At 36.5% G+C, this 26,490-nt stretch overlaps 1 protein-coding gene across 1 annotated transcript in view; it reads left to right on the top strand.

Annotated features, from left to right (window-relative positions):
- FURIN (furin, paired basic amino acid cleaving enzyme) overlaps positions 1-26,490 on the top strand; it is a 494,229-nt gene that overhangs the window by 369,502 nt on the left and 98,237 nt on the right. Inside the window, exons 11-12 of the mRNA XM_053717718.1 lie at positions 348-451; positions 7,569-7,686. Of these exons, the coding sequence (XP_053573693.1) occupies positions 348-451; positions 7,569-7,686 (222 nt within the window). The remainder of the gene's footprint in view (positions 1-347; positions 452-7,568; positions 7,687-26,490) is intronic.

The raw sequence follows: 26,490 nt of genomic DNA, 5'->3' as shown, positions 1-26,490 counted from the left end.
TTGGAACCACTATTAATAGTGCTCTGCTGGGAAAGTGCTGATGTTAATTACTGCACCTCTAATTTATTGGTCACAAAATGTAGTAGCGTCACTGCCTTTGTCAGCTCAGGTGCTATTAACTGGTTTTACTGTATTCTAGGCCATAGTAGGCTGCATGGTTTGTTTGTTTGTTTGTTTTTTACATAGAAATTAAGTCTTTCAGTAATCCATAGAATGCTAATGTTGTGTTTAGATGTGCGGTCAGCGGAAAATTTACCATATAATAAATAATAAAAATTGTTTGATTTCCTAGTTTTAATTTCATTTATATATAACATTTCTGATGTTCTATTTCTTTCCACTTTTAGTAATAACCTAACCTGGAGAGATATGCAGCATCTTGTTGTACGGACTTCAAACCCAGCTCATCTTAACGCTAATGACTGGGTCACAAATGGCATTGGTCGCAAAGGTTAGTGAATTCAGGTGAATTTCGCAAGGCATCACATTATTATTATTAATATTATTAATCTTTTCTGATGGGTTGGGATGGGCGGAAGTGTTGAAAGTGCAATCAGCTTTTCTGTGGATATTCGTTTTGACAATTGAATGTTAAGAACGAAAATCCATAATCAAATGTTATTTCCAGTTTTTGAATGTTAATAATTAGATCGAATATCCACATTTGAAATTTTGAATGTTACATTCGATTTAACAAAACTATTCAGAAGTTCAGTAGTTCATGTGGTAGGGAATTTAGTAAATTGATACACAATAGATACAAATATATAAATTAAAATGTTTATTTCGAATATTGCATAATTTGAATATTACATTTAGAGAGCATTAGAAATACTATTACAAATATATTGATTGAAATTTTTCTAATTCAAATGTTGCATAATGCAATTCCAATTATGCAATATTCAAAAAATGTAATCTAATTTGACATTTTAAGATAGCATTAGAAATACAATTACATTAAACAAATGTTAGAATGTTGTATAAACAATTAAAACGAAAGAGCAAATTTGTTAAAATTTGTATAATTTTTCAAATTTTGCAAAACATTCATTCATGAGATTCCTAAATTCTAAAGGTTGTGTATCAATTATTTTTAGACGATAGTTACTGTATTGTATTTGTGGATTTAACTTTGTAACAAAACTTGTGCACATTGACATTATATAATATTTATACTGGGATAACCAGATTAAAGAACAAAGACACTGTGGCTAGTTTAAAAAGTCAAGTGAAAATTGAGATGGAAATACATTTCTGTCCCTGGCTGTAGGGGCATTCGGAATGTTTGCACAGATTACAACATCACATGTAGTGTGTCACATGCTTGTAGGGATGTTGAGCTTGAAGGCAGAATATTGGAGAAAGATTAGCTGGAAATATATTTTTAACGTACGCAGACAGTTTGTCCTCTGTCATCTTCTATGATAGTGACCAGCTTTTCTTGTTTACAAAGGGCATCAAGTCGAGCTGTATGTGAAGGGGTTGTTATTTTTGATACAATTTGTTCGTTTTTAAGATTTCAAGTGATCAGGAAACTAGGGTGTGGGAGGAAAAGGAATTATTTAGGCTGTTTGTTTAAATACAAATCCAGTCAAGTGATTCTGCTATTGTAAAAAAATAACAATCCCTTTACAAAAACATAATTTATGTAAGAACTTACCTGATAAATTCATTTCTTTCATATTAGCAAGAGTCCATGAGCTAATGACGTATGGGATATACATTCCTACCAGGAGGGGCAAAGTTTCCCAAACCTCAAAATGCCTATAAATACACCCCTCACCACACCCACAAATCAGTTTAACGAATAGCCAAGAAGTGGGGTGATAAGAAAAAAGTGCGAAAGCATATAAAATAAGGAATTGGAATAATTGTGCTTTATACAAAAAAATCATAACCACCACAAAAAGGGTGGGCCTCATGGACTCTTGCTAATATGAAAGAAATTAATTTATCAGGTAAGTTCTTACATAAATTATGTTTTCTTTCATGTAATTAGCAAGAGTCCATGAGCTAGTGACGTATGGGATAATGACTACCCAAGATGTGGATCTTTCCACGCAAGAGTCACTAGAGAGGGAGGGATAAAATAAAGACAGCCAATTCCTGCTGAAAATAATCCACACCCAAAATAAAGTTTAATGAAAAACATAAGCAGAAGATTCAAACTGAAACCGCTGCCTGAAGTACTTTTCTACCAAAAACTGCTTCAGAAGAAGAAAACACATCAAAATGGTAGAATTTAGTAAAAGTATGCAAAGAGAACCAAGTTGCTGCTTTGCAAATCTGATCAACCGAAGCTTCATTCCTAAACGCCCAGGAAGTAGAAACTGACCTAGTAGAATGAGCTGTAATCCTTTGAGGCGGAGTTTTACCCGACTCGACATAGGCATGATGAATTAAAGATTTCAACCAAGATGCCAAAGAAATGGCAGAAGCTTTCTGGCCTTTTCTAGAACCGGAAAAGATAACAAATAGACTAGAAGTCTTTCGAAAAGACTTAGTAGCTTCAACATAATATTTCAAAGCTCTAACAACATCCAAAGAATGCAACGATTTCTCCTTAGAATTCTTAGGATTAGGACATAATGAAGGAACCACAATTTCTCTACTAATGTTGTTGGAATTCACAACCTTAGGTAAAAATTGGAAAGAAGTTCGCAACACCGCCTTATCCTGATGAAAAATCAGAAAAGGAGACTCACAAGAAAGAGCAGATAATTCAGAGACTCTTCTGGCAGAAGAGATCGCCAAAAGGAACAAAACTTTCCAAGAAAGTAATTTAATGTCCAATGAATGCATAGGTTCAAAAGGAGGAGCTTGAAGAGCCCCCAGAACCAAATTCAAACTCCAAGGAGGAGAAATTGACTTAATGACAGGTTTTATACGAACCAAAGCTTGTACAAAACAATGAATATCAGGAAGATTAGCAATCTTTCTGTGAAAAAGAACAGAAAGAGCAGAGATTTGTCCTTTCAAGGAACTTGCGGACAAACCTTTATCTAAACCATCCTGAAGAAACTGTAAAATTCTCGGAATTCTAAAAGAATGCCAAGAAAAATGATGAGAAAGACACCAAGAAATATAAGTCTTCCAGACTCTATAATATATCTCTCTAGATACAGATTTACGAGCCTGTAACATAGTATTAATCACAGAGTCAGAGAAACCTCTTTGACCAAGAATCAAGCGTTCAATCTCCATACCTTTAAATTTAAGGATTTGAGATCCTGATGGAAAAAAGGACCTTGCGACAGAAGGTCTGGTCTTAACGGAAGAGTCCACGGTTGGCAAGAGGCCATCCGGACAAGATCCGCATACCAAAACCTGTGAGGCCATGCCGGAGCTACCAGCAGAACAAATGAGCATTCCTTCAGAATCTTGGAGATTACTCTTGGAAGAAGAACTAAAGGCGGAAAGATATAGGCAGGATGATACTTCCAAGGAAGTGATAATGCATCCACTGCTTCCGCCTGAGGATCCCGGGATCTGGACAGATACCTGGGAAGTTTCTTGTTTAGATGAGACGCCATCAGATCTATTTCTGGAAGTTCCCACATTTGAACAATCTGAAGAAATACCTCTGGGTGAAGAGACCATTCGCCCGGATGCAACGTTTGGCGACTGAGATAATCCGCTTCCCAATTGTCTATACCTGGGATATGAACCGCAGAGATTAGACAGGAGCTGGATTCCGCCCAAACCAGAATTCGAGATACTTCTTTCATAGCCAGAGGACTGTGAGTCCCTCCTTGATGATTGATTTATGCCACAGTTGTGACATTGTCTGTCTGAAAACAAATGAACGATTCTCTCTTCAGAAGAGGCCAAGACTGAAGAGCTCTGAAAATTGCACGGAGTTCCAAAATATTGATCGGTAATCTCACCTCCTGAGATTCCCAAACTCCTTGTGCCGTCAGAGATCCCCACACAGCTCCCCAACCTGTAAGACTTGCATCTGTTGAAATTACAGTCCAGGTCGGAAGAACAAAAGAAGCCCCCTGAATTAAACGATGGTGATCTGTCCACCACGTCAGAGAGTGTCGTATAATCGGTTTTAAAGATATTAATTGAGATATCTTTGTGTAATCCCTGCACCATTGATTCAGCATACAGAGCTGAAGAGGTCGCATGTGAAAACGAGCAAAGGGGATCGCGTCCGATGCAGCAGTCATAAGACCTAGAATTTCCATGCATAAGGCTACCGAAGGGAATGATTGTGACTGAAGGTTTCGACAAGCTGAAATCAATTTTAGACGTCTCTTGTCTGTCAAAGACAGAGTCATGGACACTGAATCTATCTGGAAACCCAGAAAGGTTACCCTTGTCTGAGGAATCAATTAACTTTTTAGTGAATTGATCCTCCAACCATGATCTTGAAGAAACAACACAAGTCGATTCGTATGAGATTCTGCTAAATGTAAAGACTGAGCAAGTACCAAGATATCGTCCAAATAAGGAAATACCACAATACCCTGTTCTCTGATTACAGACAGAAGGGCACCGAGAACCTTTGTAAAAATTCTTGGGGCTGTAGCTAGGCCAAACGGCAGAGCCACAAACTGGTAATGCTTGTCCAGGAAATAGAATCTCAGGAACTGATAGTGATCTGGATGAATCGGAATATGCAGATATGCATCCTGTAAATCTATCGTGGACATATAATGCCCTTGCTGAACAAAAGGCAAGATAGTCCTTACAGTTACCATTTTGAATGTTGGTATCCTTACATAACGATTCAATATTTTTAGATCCAGAACTGGTCTGAAGGAATTCTCCTTCTTTGGTACAATGAAGAGATTCAAATAAAACCCCAGCCCCTGTTCTGGAACTGGTATAATTACTCCAGCCAACCCTAGATCTGAAACACATTTCAGAAATGCTTGAGCTTTCACTGGATTTACTGGGACACGGGAAAGAAAAAATCTTATTTTGAAACCAATTCTGTACCCTTCTGAAACAATGTTCTGAATCCAAAGATTGTGAACAGAATTGATCCAAATTTCTTTGAAAAAACATAACCTGCCCCCTACCAGCTGAGCTGGAATGAGGGCCGCACCTTCATGTGGACTTAGAAGCTGACTTTGCTTTTCTAGAAGGCTTGGATTTATTCCAGACTGGAGATGGTTTCCAAACTGAAACTGCTCCTGAGGAAGAAGGATCAGGCTTTTGTTCTTTGTTGAAACGAAAGGAACAAAAACGATTATTAGCCCTGTTTTTACCCTTAGATTTTTTATCCTGTGGTAAAAAAGTTCCTTTCCCACCAGTAACAGTTGAGATAATAAAATCCAACTGAGAACCAAATAATTTGTTACCCTGGAAAGAAATGGAAAGTAGAGTCGATTTAGAAGACATATCAGCATTCCAAGTTTTAAGCCATAAAGCTCTTCTAGCTAAAATAGCTAGAGACATAAACCTGACATCAACTCTGATAATATCAAAAATGGCATCACAGATAAAATTATTAGCATGTTGCAGAAGAATAATAATATTATGAGAATCATGATCTGTTACTTGTTGCGCTAAAGTTTCCAACCAAAAAGTTGAAGCTGCAGCAACATCAGCCAATGATATAGCAGGTCTAAGAAGATTACCTGAACACAGATAAGCTTTTCTTAGATAGGATTCAATTTTCCTATCTAAAGGATCCTTAAACGAAGTACCATCTGACGTAGGAATAGTAGTACGTTTAGCAAGGGTAGAAATAGCCCCATCAACTTTAGGGATTTTGTCCCAAAATTCTAATCTGTCAGACGGCACAGGATATAATTGCTTAAAACGTTAAGAAGGAGTAAATGTATTACCCAAATTATTCCATTCTCTGGAAATTACTTCAGAAATAGCACCAGGAACAGGAAAAACTTCTGGAATAACCACAGGAGATTTAAAGACCTTATCTAAACGTTTAGATTTAGTATCAAGAGGACCAGAATCCTCAATTTCTAAAGCAATTAGTACTTCTTTAAGCAAAGAACGAATAAATTCAATTTTAAATAAATATGAAGATTTATCAGCATCAACCTCTGAGACAGAATCCTCTGAACCAGAAGAGTCATTAGAATCAGAATGATGATGTTCATTTAAAAATTCATCTGTATAAAGAGAAGTTTTAAAAGATTTTTTATGTTTACTAGAAGGAGGAATAACAGACATAGCCTTCTTAATGTTATCAGGAACACTCTGAACATTAGATGTTGATGGAACTGCAACAGGTAATGGTACATTACTAAAGGAAATATTATCTGCATTAACAAGTTTGTCATGACAATTAGTACAAACAACAGCTGGAGGAACAGCTACCAAAAGTTTACAGCAGATACACTTAGCTTTGGTAGTTCCAGCACCAGACAGCGATTTTCCTGAAGTATCTTCTGACTCAGATGCAACGTGAGACATCTTGCAATATGTAAGAGAAAAAACAACATATAAAGCAAAATTGATCAAATTCCTTAAATGACAGTTTCAGGAATGGGAAAAAAATGCCAAGGAACAAGCTTCTAGCAACCAGAAGCAATGAAAAATGAGACTTAAATAATGTGGAGACAAAAGCGACGCCCATATTTTTTTAGCGCCAAATAAGACGCCCACATTATTTGGTGCCTAAATGCTTTTGGCGCCAAAAATGACGCCACATCCGGAACGCCGACATTTTTGGCGCAAAAGAACGTCAAAAAATGACGCAACTTCCGGCGACACGTATGACGCCGGAAACAGAAAAGATTTTTTGCGCCAAAAAAGTCTGCGCCAAGAATGACGCAATAAAATGAAGCATTTTCAGCCCCCGCGAGCCTAACAGCCCACAGGGAAAAAGTCAAATTTTTAAGGTAAGAAAAAATGATTGATTCAAATGCATTATCCCAAATATGAAACTGACTGTCTGAAAATAAGGAATGTTGAACATCCTGAGTCAAGGCAAATAAATGTTTAAACACATATATTTAGAACTTTATAAAAAAGTGCCCAACCATAGCTTAGAGTGTCACAGAAAATAAGACTTACTTACCCCAGGACACTCATCTACATGTTTGTAGAAAGCCAAACCAGTACTGAAACGAGAATCAGTAGAGGTAATGGTATATATAAGAGTATATCGTCGATCTGAAAAGGGAGGTAAGAGATGAATCTCTACGACCGATAACAGAGAACCTATGAAATAGCCCCCGTAGAAGGAGATCATTGCATTCAAATAGGCAATACTCTCCTCACATCCCTCTGACATTCACTGCACGCTGAGAGGAAAACCGGGCTCCAACCTGCTGCGGAGCGCATATCAACGTAGAATCTAGCACAAACTTACTTCACCACCTCCACAGGAGGCAAAGTTTGTAAAACTGAATTGTGGGTGTTTTGAGGGGTGTATTTATAGGCATTTTTGGGTTTGGGAAACTTTGCCCCTCCTGGTAGGAATGTATATCCCATATGTCACTAGCTCATGGACTCTTGCTAATTACATGAAAGAAATATATTTTCTTAAAGGTTCTTTGTTTTGATAAGAAATCTTTGGTCTGACTTTTGTTTTTCAAATGCTAAGCTTTGTCATAACATGTTGTATTCTTTGTCTGCAGTGAGCCATTCATATGGGTATGGTCTGTTAGATGCTGGAGCCATGGTGGCCCTTGCTAAGAACTGGACCACTGTTGGACCGCAGAGAAAATGCGTTGTTGAAATTCTCACCGAACCCAAGTGAGTAATAAGAGGCATCTTTATGAGGGCAGCAGAAGGAAATGTTTCTGTGCAGAAGTAGCATGCTCTGACACTGTGGTGTAATAGAAGAGCATTTAGTGGTTTCCCAAATGCTGTGAATATTGAGCATAATGCCAAGCTTGTGGGTTTTTAGATACAGGCATATTCTCTCATCAAGTAGCTATGGTTTGCCATTAATGTCACTGCTTAGATTCACTCAGTTCTGAGAGGGCATAAGAGAACCTGTAGTCCAACCTCACTCTCTATTTTAATGAATACAGCACATTCAATTCAGTCACAACCAAAATATTGTCATGGAAATTAATAGACAAAGGTTTCTTTTTTATCACAAGACTGTTTGCTACTTCAAGCACTGATAAACTACCTGATTAAAAGTCATAAGCTAAAATATTTATATTCAGGTTGTTTAATTTTTTTTCCACTTTAAATTTCACATTATCCTAGTGCAGGAGTATATAAATGTTTTTTTTCTTTTGACATTATTATAATCTATATACAAGCATACATTTGTTGTGTATTGTGGTTACAAATGTAAGCAACATTATAGCAGAATTTCACATCTAGCAGTTTTAGAAATGTTTACTAACTAATAAGGTGTTGAACCCTTGGTCTGTAATGTAAGTAATGCATATGAAAGAGTGTGTGTGTATATGTGTGTGTGTGTATATATGTGTATGTGTGTGTGTGTGTGTATATATATATATATATATATATATATATATATATATATATATATATATATATATATATATATATATATATATATATATATATATATATTGAAACAAATGAGTAGCGTCAGCACTTTTTAGTAAAAGTATCCATGTTTTATTGAGGTAACAAACAAAATAAAAACAGCAACGTTTCGAGTCAACACAGACCCTTAGTCATGCTATGGATTATGGGAAATCACCTTCTTATATAGCACCTGTATGTTAATTGACCTTAATTGCTAAAACACTTCTTAGTTTCCATTTTGGATTTTTTTTTGTCCCCTAACAGGTCAGAATGTTCAACAATAATCCTTATACAAAACCATAGTTTTTTTTATATATAATTGCTATATAACTTAACTATATTATATATCTAGTGAACTTAACCCAAGACTATACATCTGCAAGAGTGGCTTAAAAAAAAGTTACAAAAATCCAATTGATTAAAAACAACATTACAAGAACAGGTGAAGATCATAGTCTTTGTTTAGACCATTCGGACTGAGGGTTTTAAGATGCTGTATCCACCATACCTCCCTTTTTTTTAAAAGTAACTCTGTTACCCCCTCTCCTTTGCTTAGGTATGTGGTCAATTATTTGGAATCTTAACTGACTGACAGAGTGTCCTGCATTTAAAAAATGGGATGATACAGGGAGTGTCATATCCTTACATCTGAAGATTTATAAGCACTGATCCTGTCTTTGATGGGGTTAATGGTCTCACCCACATAGCCCCGCCCACATGGACATTTAAGGATGTATACCACATAATCTGTGTTACATGTATAGAGACCTTTAATTTCACGTTTTTTATTATTATAGTAAGTATTTCCCAAATAGACTTAAAGGGACAGTCTACACCAGAATTTTTATTGTTTAAAAAGATAGATAATCCCTTTATTTCCCATTCCCCAGTTTTTCATAACCAACACAGTTATATTAGTACACTTTATACCACTGTGATTACCTTGTACCTAAGCCTCTGCAGACTGCCCCCTTATTTTAGTTCTTTTGACAGACTTGCATTTCAGCCAATCGGTGCTGATTCCTAGGTAACTCCATGGGTGTGAGCACAATGTTATATATATATATAGCACACATGATTTAACGCCCTCTAGTTGTTAAAAAATGTCAAAATGCATTCAGATAAGCAGCAGCCTTCAAGGTCTAAGAAATTAGCATATGAGCCTACCTAGGTTTAGTTTTAAACTAAGAATACCAAGAGAGGCGACTTTAATATGTGTCTCTTCTCTGAGTTAAACAGATTCAATATAAAACACAGGAAAGAATATAATAACCAGGTTAAATATTTTTTTAAAAATTCTGTAATAAATTAATAGATATTTGAAGGATTAAAAATCCTAACTCTTCTACATTTACATGTGAATCTAAATCTTCTAAACCCCTTTCCAGAATAGATTATCTATTAATCTAAGAATCGCTATCCATTTTAAAATGAGATGCTCATATAAATGATATATCTGACCATGCAATTATATCAATTGTATTCGATACACCAGTTGGACACAAAGATAAAAATCAAAGCTTTTTCTTCCCCAGATATCTATACAATTGGTTAAAACAGAAATGGAAAGATTACTGTACATATAATATTGCACATTTTTGGGACGCTTCCAATGCAGTGTTACGCGGTGAGATCAAAGCGTACATGTCTATTAGAAAAAAGAAAGCTAATGCCACTGAAATCCAACTCGCTAACCAAGTCAGAAATGCATACAGAAAATATTATATAGATCATAGCAATTATAACTGGAATAAATATACTAAAGCACGGCAAGAGAGTGTCGTATTATTAAAACAAAAATCGCAAGATGAGGAATTAAAAATGGATATGTACTACAGAGGGTTCCATGGTTGTTCGGCTAAATATTTAGCCACACTTGTAAAAAATAGAAAAATTCTATATTAGCTATCAAAAAAAGGAAAAAACAGATATACAGACTCTAAAGATATATGTAAAGTTTTCTATACATATTATCAACTATATTCTGAGAAAAAAATTAATAGGTTAAACCAATACAATTTCTGGTCTAAATTAAAACACCCAAAATTACAGATCTCACACCATTAAATATGGGTATTTCAATAGATGACATTTTGAAGGCTATCAAGAAGGCTAAGCAAAATAAAGCTGCCGATCCGGACTGCTTGCCATTAGAATATTTGAAAATATTAGCTGACGACATTAAATATACACTTGAGAAACTCTTTAATAACCACTATCTTTTAAATAATCCTACATCAAATTTTTTTTTTAGCAGCTAACATCTCCTTAATACATAAGAAAGGTAAAAATATTGAAGATCCTGCTTCATACAGACCTATATCTGTATTGAATACAGATGATAAAATCTTGGTTGCCATTATAGCTAATAGACTCTTTTCTTGTCTTGAAAAGATAAAACACCCAGATCAAACAGGCTTTATGATATCAAGGAACTCTTACTCTTAAAGTAATAACTTTTATAGATATGTTGAATATAGAGAAAACCAATAACAGACAACTTGGACATGACACAGCAATTCTTCCGCTCGACACCGAAAAGGCTTTTGACTCGATCGCCTGAAAACATCTATTCAGATCAATTGCTGAGGTTGACTTCAAGAACCAGTTTGTACATTTATAATATATAAAATAAGCCAATGTCATTTTTACTAATGGCACTCTTACTCCAAAAATTGTCCTAGGAAGAGGTATGAGACAGGGATGTTCTTTATCCCCTCTCCTTTTCAATATGGCGCTCAAACCATTAGCGATCTGGCTTTGGAATACTATTAAAGGAATAAAGATGGGGACACATAGTTTAAAAAATCTTCTCTATGCAGATGATCTGTTGATCTTTATAGACAACACAACACCAAACATTACATTAATTCTACAAAATACTTTCAGCTCTTTTTCCGGCTATAAAATAAACTGATAAAAGCGAACTTATGTGGATTAACAAAACTAGGTCCAGTCTACAAGACTACCCTTTCAAAGTTGTAGATTCACTTAAATACCTTGGCATATATCATCTCTATGTTAATCCAAACATGTGGTATAAATTACATTTTCAACCCCTTATTCAAAAAATTAAAACGGATCTAGCAGCATGTGTATTGCTTCCTATATCAGTATCCGCTTGAGTGAGCCTAATCAAAATCATTATCTTTCCCTGTTTATTGTATCCATTACAAAATTTGCCACTATTTATAGCTCCGGCAGATTTGCGCAAGTTACATACTATGTTTTCCAGATTTATCTAGAAAGATAAGATATCGCGTACGTATCTCGGGATTCTTTAAAGGTGAAGTTTTGCATTTTAAAGGTCATTCTTAACAACATTTTTAGATGGATTGGCTTAATTCACACATGTACTGCATGAGAGAAAGTTTATGTTCCGAGCTTACCCCCACTTTCAGTTAAATGTATAGTATAAAGAAAGATCATGTGTCATATTTCGTTCTTCTGTCTTCCAATATCATATGTTTCAAACGGTTTTCTTAGTCTGACATACTTGATTGAAGGATGACCATGTAGATGGAATACAAAAAAATCTGTTTTATAATTACATCTGGCATTGATCTTTTTTTGGTCTCGTCAGTACTGCGAGGAACTTGTAAAACATTTTGGAAAGGTTAATTTTAGCTTGTGAGCCGTTTTATTTTGCTAAATATTAAACAATTTTGAGTTATTTCTGTCCGTGCCAGCAAGATTTTGATCAACAGGCTCATAATGCTTTCTATTATATTCGAGGAACTTTGTTCAGTATTCTCCTAACCAGTATTTTTTTTTTTTTTTTTTTTTTTTTTACTAAATTTAAAATTGGTAGTGGCTATGATGTCCCTTAAAAGGTGTACATTTCAATTCTAATTGAAATGTGCATGCCAGATTGATATTGCTCAAATGCGAAAACGCAGAGAAATTCTTAGTTTTAGAACTTTTTAAGGAACATTTTAAAAATGAACTTTCCTCTTCACTGCCAATACCTTTTATATGTGCCATATCCGGTATTCGTTTCATAACGAATGTTCCGAATGCACATCCCTACTTAAAGGGACAGTATACTGTAAAATTGTTTTTCCCTTAATGTGTTTCCAATAACTTTTTTTACCAGATGCAGAGTATAAAATGTATGAGATTTGCTTTTTTATGGTTTGTGTATATGAATTAGCTGATTTTGTGTTTTGAAGCCACAACCTAATAAAATAGGTTAAGCTTGTAGGTATATGCAGATCTCATTACTTTATCACATTGTGTACATATACCTGCTTCTTTATCTTATATCTGTTCGTGAATCTATCACCAGTACTTGAAGAGAACAATGGAAAATTAACATTTTATTACCTTATCTCTTCTATACCCCACTGGGAGTGTAATTTTTTCTACTGGCTGTGTTAATACAGCTTGGCCTGGAGACCAAAATCTTTCAGGATGGGTAGGGATGCCAATGGCTTAATAAAGTATTTTAACTGCCAGTAGAAGGGTAATGGAAATATAAATAAACAATTTAATACACTCCAGCTGGTACACTCCAGTAACTCATTGGGAACAAATTAAAGGGGAGACATTTTTTGAATAAACTGTCCCTTTAAAACACATGGCCATTTTCACAATTACTTTGTTGAGTACAAGCTAGTGTGTCTTATTTCAAAAATATTTGTGTAAAATTTGTCTCACTAGATGTAATTTAAGAGCTTGCCTGCTGGAGTTAAAAATATGCCACCTCTTCCACTTTCTGTAGATATACAACTATTTGTAGATTAAGAAAAGAGAAATCTAATCTTCAAATACTTAAATTATGTACATTACTCAATTGTTATCCAGCAGTTTTTATGGACCAGCACAGGCAATGGTTCTCAACTTTATCTGATAAGAAAAAAATATGTATCTTGTGGGCCATTTCTAGACCTGAAATCCCTCAGTTTTTGGTGTTCAAAATAAAGTAAATTTTAACTTTCATAAAACTAATTTATTAGTTTAAGGGATGCCTACTTCTATGTTCCATTGGTGAGTAGTCCTGTCCTGCACAGTACTTTTGGTTCTCAGAGATAGCTCTTTCATGGGTGTGGAGTTACTCTCTGGTCCTTGTCCTTCTAGGGAGTTCATTTCCCTGGGCGGTGGTCTTGTAGCAACCTTGGGTTCGCTTTAGTCGTTTTGAGGTTTCGTCTTACCCTTGTTGGTGGTCCTTTGGAAATCTTATTGGGTCCTCTGTTCTCCCCCTCGGGGGTAGAGGGAGGTTCTCTTCCTTCGGGTCGGGGGTACGTTTAGTGGGAGCCGGGAGCCCCGGGGCTTAGCTCCTCAAAACCTTTTGTGTTCGTGGACTCTAGGGATTCTGAGTGGTCTCTAGCATTGCTTTGCAGGTTGTTTAACTGATGGGCAGTTAATTGGTCCCAGTTTTTTATCGGGTGTTGGATAATTTCAGGCTGTGGTGCCCTTCGAAGGGGCCGCTTTCTGTACCCGCCCTTTGTTGGCATTCAGTGTCCTCTATAGCTTGGGTATTGTTCTCCCAAAAGTAATTAATGCAGCTGTGAACTCTTCCCGTTTAAGAAGAAAAACTTAAATTATGCTTACCAGATAATTTTCTTTTCTTCTGACGGGAAGAGTCCACAGCTCCCCGCCCGCGTTTTATCTATGGGGCGGCCGTATTTTGTTCTTCTGGCACCTATTTCACCCTGATATTTCTCCTACTGTTCCTTGTTCCCTTGGCAGAATGACTGGGGGATGAGGGAAGTGGGGGAGGTATTTAAGCCTTTGGCTGGGGTGTTTTTGCCTCCTCCTGGTGGCCAGGTTCTGAATTCCCAAAAGTAATAAATGCAGCTGTGGACTCTTCTCGTCAGGAGAAAAGAAAATTATCAGGTAAGCATAATTTAAGTTTTTATAACCAATCTTCTTTATCTGCCTAAAGATCATATTGGATCCCCGACGCACCAATAAGGTCACAATGCAGTGATTTTAGTAAAGCAAGCTCTGAATAATATTCATGTGTCTTCTGTGCTTCCTGACCGGTTCTGTGACAGTCTTACAGCTGTTCACTTCCATTTACAAATATCTATTTTTTTCTGTCTAGTTATATATTATCAAGCTGTCCATTTCCTAGAACATGTCTAGACATGTAAATAATCTCGGATAAATTGCTAAAACATCCTCGGCTTTTGTCATATTTCTCCTCATTTTACCACATGCCCATTAAAAAATACAATATATTAGTTTCTTTTTATTTCCGTCTGTCTTACTTCTATGTATTTTAGAAATTGTTTCCATAGAAACCATTGTCACTAGGAATCAGAGACCTTGCCACCATCTAACGTTTTGGCTTACCATTCTCTGCATTTATGCCACACAGTGCAAGTGAAATTTACATGAAACATGCATTCTTGTGCCTACACAGGGTTACTAATGTTTCCTGGAATACAGGAGAAAAACGAAAACATTTCTGTGTATATACTTCACTAGGGAATAATACATTCAGAATTTCTACCACTAATTCTCCATTGTGTCACAGAGGACACAATGAAGATTTTTACTGGCACTCAGATCTTTTAATTAAAGGGACACTGAACCCAAATTTTTTCTTTTGTGATTCAGATAGAGCATGCAATTTTAAACCACTTTCTAGTTTACTCCTAGTATCAATTTTTCTTCATTCTATTGCTTTTTTATTTGAAAAAGAAGGCATCTAAACTATTTTTTGGGTTCAGACCATGGACAGCACTTGTTTATTGGTAGGTGAATTTTCCAAACAATCAGCAAGAACAACACAGTGTGTTCACCAAAAATGGGCCGGCATCTAAACTCACATTCTTGCATTTCAAATAAAGATACCAAGAGAATGAAAAGAATGCGATAATAGGAGTACATTAGAAATTTGCTTAAAATTGCGTGCTCTATCTGAATCATGATAGAAAAATTTTTGGTTCAGTGTCCCTTTAAGTACACCAAATGTTTGATTTGGTTTATTTAATAAATCTCTCCTTTTGGACCAGCTGTGGAATCTCACATCTCATGACTGTTTTTAGAAATCCTAAGATTAATATATGTTGCTGAAGAACCAAGCACTTTTGCTGCTGCTCTTTTTAAAACAAAATCTGAAACATAAACTGCAAAGTAGTTTTGTTCTTAAGCGCTGACCTCTATTTCTGGGATCAGCAGACTCTTCATGTATAAGTTGTATGAGTCATTTTTTTTCTTTCTTTTTCATGCTGAGCTGCACATTATCCAGTAATTATAACAACTTCTCAAAGACTTCTGTGTAGTAGAAACTGGTGTTAAAATATGGCAGTGACAGGTTGCTATGAGATAATTCAAGTGATGCTATTGTCTTCGACTTGGTATTGAACAATACCCTTTAACTTATTTTTAACCTCAAAGTGCAAATTTGCAAATGATATTTAAAGTCTGCCCAATGAATCTCAAATGCACTGGAGATTTCAAAATATGTCTTGCATATGCCCACTAAGGGTTAGATTACAAGTAGAGCGCTAAATGATCGTGCTCCAGCAAACGCGGGAGCGCATTAATTAAATTGTCATTTACAAGTGGCTGGTTATTGCTACCACAAGCTTGCGGTAGCATTTACTAATCAGGAAATTAAAGGGACACTGAACCCAAATTTTTTCTTTTGTGATTCAGATAGAGCATGCAATTTTAAGCAACTTTCTAATTTACTCCTATTATCAATTTGTCTTCGTTCTCTTGCTATCTTTATTTGAAAAAAAGGCATTTAAGCTTTCTTTTTTTTTTTTTGGTTCAGGCCTCTGAACAGCACTTTTTTATTGGTGGATGAATTTATCCACCAATCAGCGAGAACAACCCAGGTTGTTCACCAAAAATGGGCCGGCATCTAAACTTACATTCTTGCATTTCAAATAAAGATACCAAGAGAAGGAAGAAAATTTGATAATAGGAGTAAATTAGAAAGTTGCTTAAAATTTCATGCTCTATCTGAATAACAAAAGAAAACATTTGCGTTCAGTGTCCCTTTAATCGGAGATCAGTTCTCTGTTTAATTTTTTTCTAAAAGTGCCCCAAATGCCCTCAAAATAGAGGGCATTTTAGTTTTTTATTTTAAAAAAAATCTATTTTTTTTTTTTTTTTTTTTAAATAAAACAACTGCACTAGGCAGTTTTTGGGCTTTAAATTTGGTGGGAGTGGGTTGTTAGAAAAAAGGCACTGTAAAGTGACTTTTCATTGTGCTGTATGGGAACTGTGTATTCTCATAGACCGCAATGTAATTAAATATGTATATAAGCATATACATATATGTTTAAAAATGCTGCCCATCACTGTGCTACTTACCTCCTTTCGCTGCATGAGGTTCTGATGCTGTCTGCGAGCCAATGGAAGCATGCTCTTGTGATTAACTTGTAATATCAGCGCACATTATTGTGCGCTGGTATTACCAAGTGGAGCGCTAATATTCCTTGCACAGAAGCGATATTTAGCGCTCCACTTTTTTTTTATCTAGTCCTTAGTAATTTATAAAGTATAATCTGTTACACGTTGCAGAAGTATTACAATGCTTCTATATGTATTTAGCCAAAAAAAATCTGTAAAGCATGCCTTGTGTGGTTCCTGCAGTTAAACACTTTTTTGCAGCTAACAATGTGGGTCATGTCCCCATATAAAGGTGAAGTGAGCTTTCTCTTGCTTCGGCACACAATTAAAGGAGCAGAGAAAAGCCATGTTTACTGATGGTAGGTCCATTTGTGGTACATAAAGCAGAAATAGATTATCCACTGTTTATAAACTAAGAATGTATGTATATTATTTATTTATAAAATATTTTACCAGGAAAGATACATTGAGATTTCTCTAGTTTTCAAGTATGTCCTGGGTACACAAAACATTGCATTGATACAATGGGTACAATAAAATACAAAAACAATAATACACAATATATGCAAAAATTTAACATAGAACAGGTAGGAAATATATAGTCAACCATGACAGGTGCATTCTGTTTTGAGATATGTAGAGAGGGATCTCTTAAAGGATATTAGGCTTGGGGAAGGTTTGAAAGTGTGCAGGAGGTCATTCCATAATTGTGGCGCTCTGTAGGAAAAGGAGGATCGAGCTGCTTTCTTTTTGTATTGAGGCAGACTAAATAATGTGCTGGTACTGGATCGGAGGTTATAGGGGGTGGGAATAACCGGTGAGAGCATTCTGCTCAGGTAGGGTGGGAACTTCCCAGAAAAGCTTTTAAACACAAGGCAGGAAAGATGGAGAGTGCGTCTGGATTCCAGCGACAGCCAGTTTAGGTCTTTTAGCATGTCACAATGGTGGGTCCTGTAGTTACATTGTAGCACAAAGCGGCAGAACGAGTTATACAATGTATTAAGTTTATTAAGGTGAGTTTGCAGTGCAGGTGCATATACTACATCCCCATAATCCACGATTGGCATCAGCATTTGCTGTACAATCTTTTCCTTTACAGTAGGGCTGAGGCAAGATTTGTTTCTGTACAGGGCACCTATTTTTGGATAAAGTTTAGATGCCAGTTTTTCTATATGGAGGCCAAAAGATAGATTGGGGTCTAACCACAGACCCAAGTATTTAAAAGCGTGCACTGTGGTCAGTGTGCAATTTGATTTTGTTTTGATGCATAGATGGGAATATTGTAGTTTGTGTAGTTTAAGTCCCGTTCCAAAGATCATTGTGACAGTTTTGTCAGTGTTTAGGAAGAGTTTGTTTTTTGAGATCCACTTTTCTACCTCTGTGAACTGGTCTTGGAGCACTGCTTCAAGCTGCGGCAGATCGGAATTGTTTGTATAGATTACCGTGTCATCTGCATACATGTGTACAGCTGAGGATTTGCAGACATTAGGCAGATCATTTATAAATAATGTGAATAGTAGGGGGCCGAGAATGGAACTTTGGGGAACACCACACGTGACTGGGAGAGGGAGGGAGTCGCTGTCAGAATATTGTATCAGACATATTGTGATCTATCCGATACATATGATTGAAACCAGGTTAGTGGATTATCACCAATACCTGAGTTTCTTAGTTTGAGCAGTAGTATATTGTGGTCTACTGTGTCAAAGGCCTTTGCAAAATCAAGGAAAATAGCTCCAGTTAGGGCTCCTTGTTCCATTCCAGTTTGGATGTCGTTGCAAACTTTTAGGAGGGCAGTTGTAGTGGAGTGATTTGTACGAAAACCTGATTGATCAGGGGTCAGATAGTTAGATTGTTGGTAATATTCACATAATTGCGTATGGACACATTTTTCTAAGATTTTTGACAATACTGGGAGCAATGATATTGGGCGATAGTTAGAAACCAAGGTTATCTCCCCACTTTTATGGATAGGCACTACTCTTGCAGTCTTCCAAAGTTTGGGTATGTATCTAGACACCAAGGATTTGTTAATTAGGGTTGTGACAGGTTTAGCAATTGCTGGCGCACTAAGCTTCAACAGCATTGCTGGGATTTGATCAGGTCCAGACTGGTTTTTCATTTTTAGGTTATTAAGGTGTTTCTTAATGACATTGATGGGTACAGGTCTAAAATTGAACTTCTCTATATTGGGTCTTTGCTGATTTAGTGTTGCCTGATCCACATTTGTAGCTTCAGGATGCTTGTCATTTATTAGTTTGTCAATCAGGGTGGTGGAGCATCCGACAAAATAATTGTTAAAGGCATTTGCTACTTCTAAGGGGAGTTGCAGGGTTTGGTTGTCCACATTGACAGTGGAGGGTTGGGAGTGGATTGGTGGAGTTTGTAAGTTATTTATGAGTTTCCAAAACTTTCTAGGGTTTGATATGTTATTATTCAGATTTGCACCAATACTAGTATCGGTACCGATACCAAGTATTTGCATGAGTACTTGTACTCGTGTAAATGCACCGATACTTAAACCGATACCTCCACTTCCTACCCATATGCTATCTTGTGACGTTTTTTCAAACTGCATGTTCACATTTCATTTTAAGCTGGAGTGGAGACTAAACTAAAAATTTTTTACTATTGTTCTGCCAATACAAATAACAATTTGTTATTTGTATTTTTGTAGGAGAGATCACTGTACCTCGTTCAAACACTGGATAAAATGGCCCAAAAATATCTTTCTGCCCCATGCATTAGCGTGGAAAGTGAAATACTGTTCAACTTGGAGTCGAACCTCCTTACTGATAGCCAAAACAGACTAATAACTGAACATGCAGAGATGCTTCTGTTCTGTTTCTTAAAAAGAACTTGCCACTAACTATTGAAAAATGATTCTTATTGCTAGATTGTCTTTTTTACTGCTAGTTCTCATCATGCACAATTATGTTCAAAACATACTGTACTCTGTGGAACATCCATAGCCTCATATTATATAGTTGCAAGAAGAGTACTCATAGGACAAATTAAGTTAATTCCAATGAACACTCATCCTGAAATTATAGGACTATATATAGATTACATTTGATTGGTATGCTGTACCAATGCTCTGTTCACATTTCCAATTCCATAGACTTTAATGGAGTAGGACATGTAATGAGATCATTGGTAAAGCTTGCCAGTCAAATGTAATCTAGCGCATAGTGGTGTTCCCCATGATTAAACAGTGCACTGTTCTATTTTTTACTGTATTGCACTTTTGGTTGGTTGTAATTTTATATTTGTTATTTATTGTTGTTGTTATTAATATATTTTATTGTAATATTTTTATTTATTAACTTGTTCTGTGAACTTTGTGACAAATAAAACTGTTTTATTATTTCATAATGTCTTTTGAGTTACAGTCCTTCATAATTATAAAGAAGGAATCTTAAAGTGAAGGTAAAGTCAAAGGCTATATTTTAAGTAATTACATATATCAAGTTAAATCAATATAAGTTTAATTCATCAATATTTCCCAATCTTTATATTTGCAGCGATATTTTATATTCTTGTTATGTTTGCTGCTTTCCGAAAATCAACCCGTGTAATATTTTTTTTTATAGACAACGATCACGTTGTCCAGCCATCCAATTGATTGTTTGGCCGTTAGGCGGCCGTCATATTGCGTCATGATCAGTTGGATGGATATGCGCATGCGTAAGATCTTACACTTCTCATTTGCCAAGCGCGTGCATTAGAGACAAACAACCGCCACGATTAACGCATGCGCAAAGATCACTGTCCAAAATTATGCGCATGCGTGGTTGTTCCATGCTCGATGTGCACAAGCTTACTAGACACGTATAGAGCGGGTGGGACCGCTCTATACATCAGAGTATCATAAACACGGAAATGGAGGATGGGAGGAGACTATGCAGGGAACGGTAGGAAAAGTAAAGTTAAAATTACCACAAAATAAATAATTATTTTTTAAAAACAAACATAGCGACTGGATTTGGGTTAGTAAAAGGAACATACAAATGATTGCTGGTTATGAAAACTTTACCTTCACTTTAAATAGTTAGTCTGTATTGTGCTTGGTAAACTATCACATGACAGTAAAAAAAAAAGTATTGGTAATTGTACTCCGTCTTAAAAAAATGGTATCGGTGCAACTCTAATAGATATAGATATAGAGATATATAGATAATAAATAAATATAAATATATATATATATATATATATATATATATATATATATATATATATATATATATAGATAGATATAGAGATATATAGATAATATATAGATATAGATATATAGATATATAGAGATATAGAGAGATAGAGATATAGAGAGATAGAGATATAGAGAGATAGAGATAGAGATATAGATATAGAGATATATAGAGATATATACACATATACATATATATACACATATACATATATATACACATATACATATATATACACATATACATATATATACACATATACATATATATACACATATACATATATACAGGTAGCCCTCAGTTTACGCCGGGGTTAGGATCCAGAAGGAATGGTTGTAAATTGAAACCGTTGTAAATTGAAACCGTTGTAAATTGAAACCCAGTTTATAATGTAAGTCAATGGGAAGTGAGGGAGATAGGTTCCAGGTCCCTCTCAAAGTAACACCTAATACATTATTTTTAAAGCTTTGAAATGAAGACTTTAAATGCTAAACAGCATTATAAACCTAATAAAATAATCACACAACACAAAATATATAATTAAACTAAGTTAAATGAACAAAAACATTTGCTAAACAGCATTATAAACCTAATAAAATAATCACACAACACAAACTTCACTTGCATTTTTCTGTAAATAGTTCTTTCTTTGCATTCCAATTTGGACTGAGTTATAGATCAGAAGATCGTGTTCCTTTTAAATCTGCTTGATAGCTCAGGTCTGGTTAAACTGATTAATTTCAGCTTGCTTGGCTTTGCTGCAACACAAGCGGACAGCTCCACCTACTGGCTATTTTAATAAATGCACTGCTTCTGAATGCTTTTCAATAGCAGTCACATGACTGGAAAAAAAGGTTGTTATTCTGAAACAGTGTAAATTGAACCGTTGTAAAACGAGGGCCACCTGGATAGAGAGAGAGAGAGAGAGAGAGAGATAGATATATATATATATATATATATATATATATATATATATACTGTATATAGAGAGATATAGATATATATGTATGTGTGTGTGTATATATAGCTCTGCGGAATCTGTTGGCGCTCTACAAATAACTGATAATAATAATAAAAAATAATTATAGGTATATGTGTGTGTATCTATATTCTTTCTAGTTGTCTAAAAAGATTAGATTTCTGGTGTTTGTATCTTGATGATATCCTGTTAAGGCATTTTAAGAGTAGCTGGTGGCCTTTCATACTTTTCATGTGGTTGAGGTCACTCAGAGATTTGACAAACCTTGCTTTCCATTTTCTGATTTTGAGTGTATTCCTGCATTATTCTCTGCATGAATTGTTTTGAACAAGTGCATTTCCAGGTCTGGATAGGGACTTGTTTTCTTTTGTATGGCAGTAGCTTTCGTTACACCTTTTTGTCTAGTTTCATGACACATTCACAACTGAGTTCTCGGTATTAGTTTATTAATATTTTTTAGATCTTTTTTAAAGTGATCCATCTCTTTCACCTTTAAACATTTTATCAGTTAGTGTATGGTAACATCTGGTACCCCTAGTGAGCTGCTTACTTCACCTTTCTGATCAGCTTTGTTGTAGGGATGACTGTGTGTTCAGCTAGGGAGAAATTTGACACAGCCTCAGAAAGATGACCATGGTGTATATTGTCATTTATTTTTTTTTCATTCCGGTAACATATTTTTTTTTTTATGGCCCTGAAGACCTGGGTTCCCTGTATTTTACAGTTTATTTACAAAGTAACAGATTTTTGTGCCAGAAGTAGGGATCCATAAGCACTTTGATCCCCTGAAGTCCAGGCTATAAAATGTCTTTCTTCTAATAGCCTTCTACAAGTGTTTGATAAGCAAGTAATGCAGTAAATGCAGTAAACCAGTAGTTCGCAAAGTAGGCGGTACAGCCCCCTTGGAGGGCAGTGGGATTACTGGGGGGGTACTGATAGGCATGAGAGATGGAAGTGGGCACTTGGATTACCATGGGGGGCACTAGTATCTAGAAAATGGAAGAGTGCTAGCGAGTCCCCTCAAGCCCTTTTATCTAGGGGGGGCGATTTATCGATGCTTCAACTGATAATATGCTGGAATTCCCCGTCAAATTAGACACAAAGTTGATCCGCCGTAGTTAAAGCGTCGAGATCGTCAAATGTTGAAATGTGTGACGTAATATACGCTCCCGCAAAATCAATCTGACGCAGATCGAGGCTTGTGTTATTTGAGCGGAATCATCCGCCATCACATTTGACTCTATTTGACCCTCTTGCCAATTTATCAAACATTCAACAGGTACGCTCGCTTCTATTCCGACGCAGCGTACCTATCGCTCAAACCGCCACCCTTGAGGCCGCAAATGCCATAGAAGTCAATGGGAGTCTGAAAACACAGAACGGTTATGTGTAATGCTGCAAGACAATGAAGCATATTAGATAATAACAGTAAATTAGAAACTATTAAAATTGTATACTCTTTCTAAATCATAAGACAAAATATGGGTTACATGTCCATTTTTTTAGTTTATTTTATTTAGCCCTTATTACTAAATAAAATTAAGTAGGGAGATGTTACCCTCCTTATGGATTATGTTACATCTTTGTCTCTCATTACAAAGCAAGGAGACAATATTATTGCATTACATAATATAGCTATCTTCCTTTTTTGGATAAATCTGTTTGCACCATGTTTTAACGCATATAATACAAGTCCCACTCCGCACCAAATTTGGCGCAATACTCAAACTCCTAAACAACCCACAAACTAGTAAAGATTTCCACAACTTCTTATTGGTAAATACATAATCACATGATTAATGAAATCAGCCAATCTGATTTAAATATACATTTCTCTTGTTAAGTGTGTTCAGTCCACGGGTCATCCATTACTTATGGGATATATTCTACTTCCCAACAGGAAGTTGCAAGAGGATCACCCAAGCAGAGCTGCTATATAGCTCCTCCCCTCACATGTCATATCCAGTCATTCTCTTGCAAGTCTCAACAAAGGAGGTTGTGAGAGTAGATAGGAGTTTTTTACTTAATATTCTTCAATCAAAAGTTTATTATTTTAAAATAGCACCGGAGTGTGCTGTTTATTCTCTCAGGCAGTATTTAGAAGAAGAATCTGCCTGCGTTTTTCTATGATCTTAGCAGACGTAACTAAGATCCACTGGCTGTTCTCGCACATTCTGAGGAGTGGGGTAACTTCAGAGAAGGGAATAGCATGCGGGGTCTCCCGCAAATGAGGTATGTGCAGTAAAATATTTTCTAGGAATGGAATTGACTAAGAAAACACTGCTGTTACCCATATGACGTAAGTACAGCCTTTAATGCAGTAGTAGCGACTGGTATCAGGCTGATAAATGTATGCGCAGTTGAGTTATTTTCTAGGGACTAGAATTTGACTTTAAATACTGTTAGTACTGAAATAAATGTATGAGCCTTAACTGCAGTAGAAGCGACTGGTAGCAGGCTTAGTGATAACTTTGCATAACACTGGAAAGTTGTTTTTTAAAACGTTTACTGGCATGTTATTCGTTTTGTGAGGTACTTTGGTGATAAATCTTTTTGGGCATGATTTTTTTCTAACGTATATTTCTGCATAGAAACCGTTATATCAGGTCTCCCACTGTTGTGATATGAGTGGGAGGGACCTTTTTTTAGCGCCTTGTTGCGCAGTTAAAATTCTAGCACAGTCTTCCTGCTTCTTCCTCTTTGATCCAGGACGTCTCCAGAGAGCTCAGGGGTCTTCAAAATTCATTTTTGAGGGAGGTAATCGGTCACAGCAGACCTGTGACAGTGTGTTTGACTGTGAGAAAAGCGTTAAATCTTAAATTGATTATCCGTTTTGGGTATTGAGGGGTTAATCATCCTTTTGCTAATGGGTTGCAATCCTCTGCTAATTTCATACATTTACTGTTTAAAATTGGTTGCTATAACTGTATTAGTTCATTGTTATTTCAACTGTGACAGTTTTGTTGTGTTTTTAAAAGCGCTGCAGCGTTTTTTATATTGCTTGTAAACTTATTGAAAGAAATTTCCAAGCTTGATAGCTTCTTTGCTAGTCTGTTTAAACATGTCTGACACAGATGAATCTGCTTGCTCATTATGTTTAAAGGCCAATGTGGAGCCCAATAGAAATATGTGTACCAATTGTATTGATGTTACTTTAAATAAAAGTCTGTCTTTACCGGTAAAGAAATTATCACCAGACAACGAGGGGGAAGTTATGCCGCCTAACTCTCCTCACGTGTCAGTACCTTCGCCTCCCGCTAAGGAGGTGCGTGAGATTGTGGCGCCAAGCACATCAAGGCACTTACAAATCACTTTACAAGATATGGCTAATGTTATGAAAGAAGTATTATCTAATTTGCCTGAGTTAAGAGGCAAGCGCGATAGCTCTGGGTTAAGGACAGAGCGCGCTGATGATATGAGGGCCATGTCTGACACTGCGTCACAATTTGCAGAACATGAGGACGGAGAGCTTCATTCTGTGGGTGACGGATCTGATCCAGGGAGACCGGATTCAGAAATATCAAATTTTAAATTTAAGCTTGAGAACCTCCGTGTATTGCTAGGGGAGGTATTAGCGACTCTGAATGATTGCGACACGGTTGCAATCCCAGAGAAATTATGTAGGCTGGATAAATACTATGCGGTACCGGTGTGTACTGACGTTTTTCCTATACCTAAAAGGCTTACAGAGATTATTAACAAGGAGTGGGATAAACCCGGTGTGCCTTTTTCCCCTCCTCCAATATTTAGAAAAATGTTCCCAATAGACGCCACCACACGAGACTTATGGCAGACGGTCCCTAAGGTGGAGGGAGCAGTTTCTACTTTAGCCAAGCGTACCACTATTCCGGTGGAGGATAGTTGTGCTTTCTCAGATCCAATGGATAAAAAATTAGAAGGTTACCTTAAGAAAATGTTTGTTCAACAAGGTTTTATTTTACAGCCCCTTGCATGCATTGCGTCCGTCACTGCTGCAGCGGCATTCTGGTTTGAGTCTCTGGAAGAGGCTATTCGCACAGCACCATTGGATGAGACTTTGAACAAGCTTAAAGCCCTTAAGCTAGCTAATGCATTTGTTTCGGATGCCGTTGTTCATTTAACCAAACTAACGGCTAAGAACTCCGGATTCGCCATCCAGGCGCGCAGAGCGCTATGGCTTAAATCCTGGTCAGCAGATGTAACTTCTAAATCTAAATTGCTTAATATTCCTTTCAAAGGGCAAACCTTATTCGGGCCCGGCTTGAAGGAGATTATTGCTGACATTACTGGAGGTAAGGGTCACACCCTTCCTCAGGACAGGGCCAAATCAAAGGCCAAACAGTCTAGTTTTCGTGCCTTTCGTAATTTCAAGGCAGGAGCAGCATCAACTTCCTCCGCTCCAAAACAGGAAGGAACTGCTGCTCGTTACAGACAGGGTTGGAAAAGCAACCAGTCTTGGAACAAGGGCAAGCAGGCCAGAAAGCCTACTTCTGCCCCTAAGACAGCATGAAGAGAGGGCCCCCTATCCGGAAACGGATCTAGTGGGGGGCAGACTTTCTCTCT

Source organism: Bombina bombina, chromosome 6, assembly GCF_027579735.1.
Source record: "Bombina bombina isolate aBomBom1 chromosome 6, aBomBom1.pri, whole genome shotgun sequence".
Taxonomy (NCBI): domain Eukaryota; kingdom Metazoa; phylum Chordata; class Amphibia; order Anura; family Bombinatoridae; genus Bombina; species Bombina bombina.
This window is presented reverse-complemented; position numbering and strand designations above follow the sequence as displayed.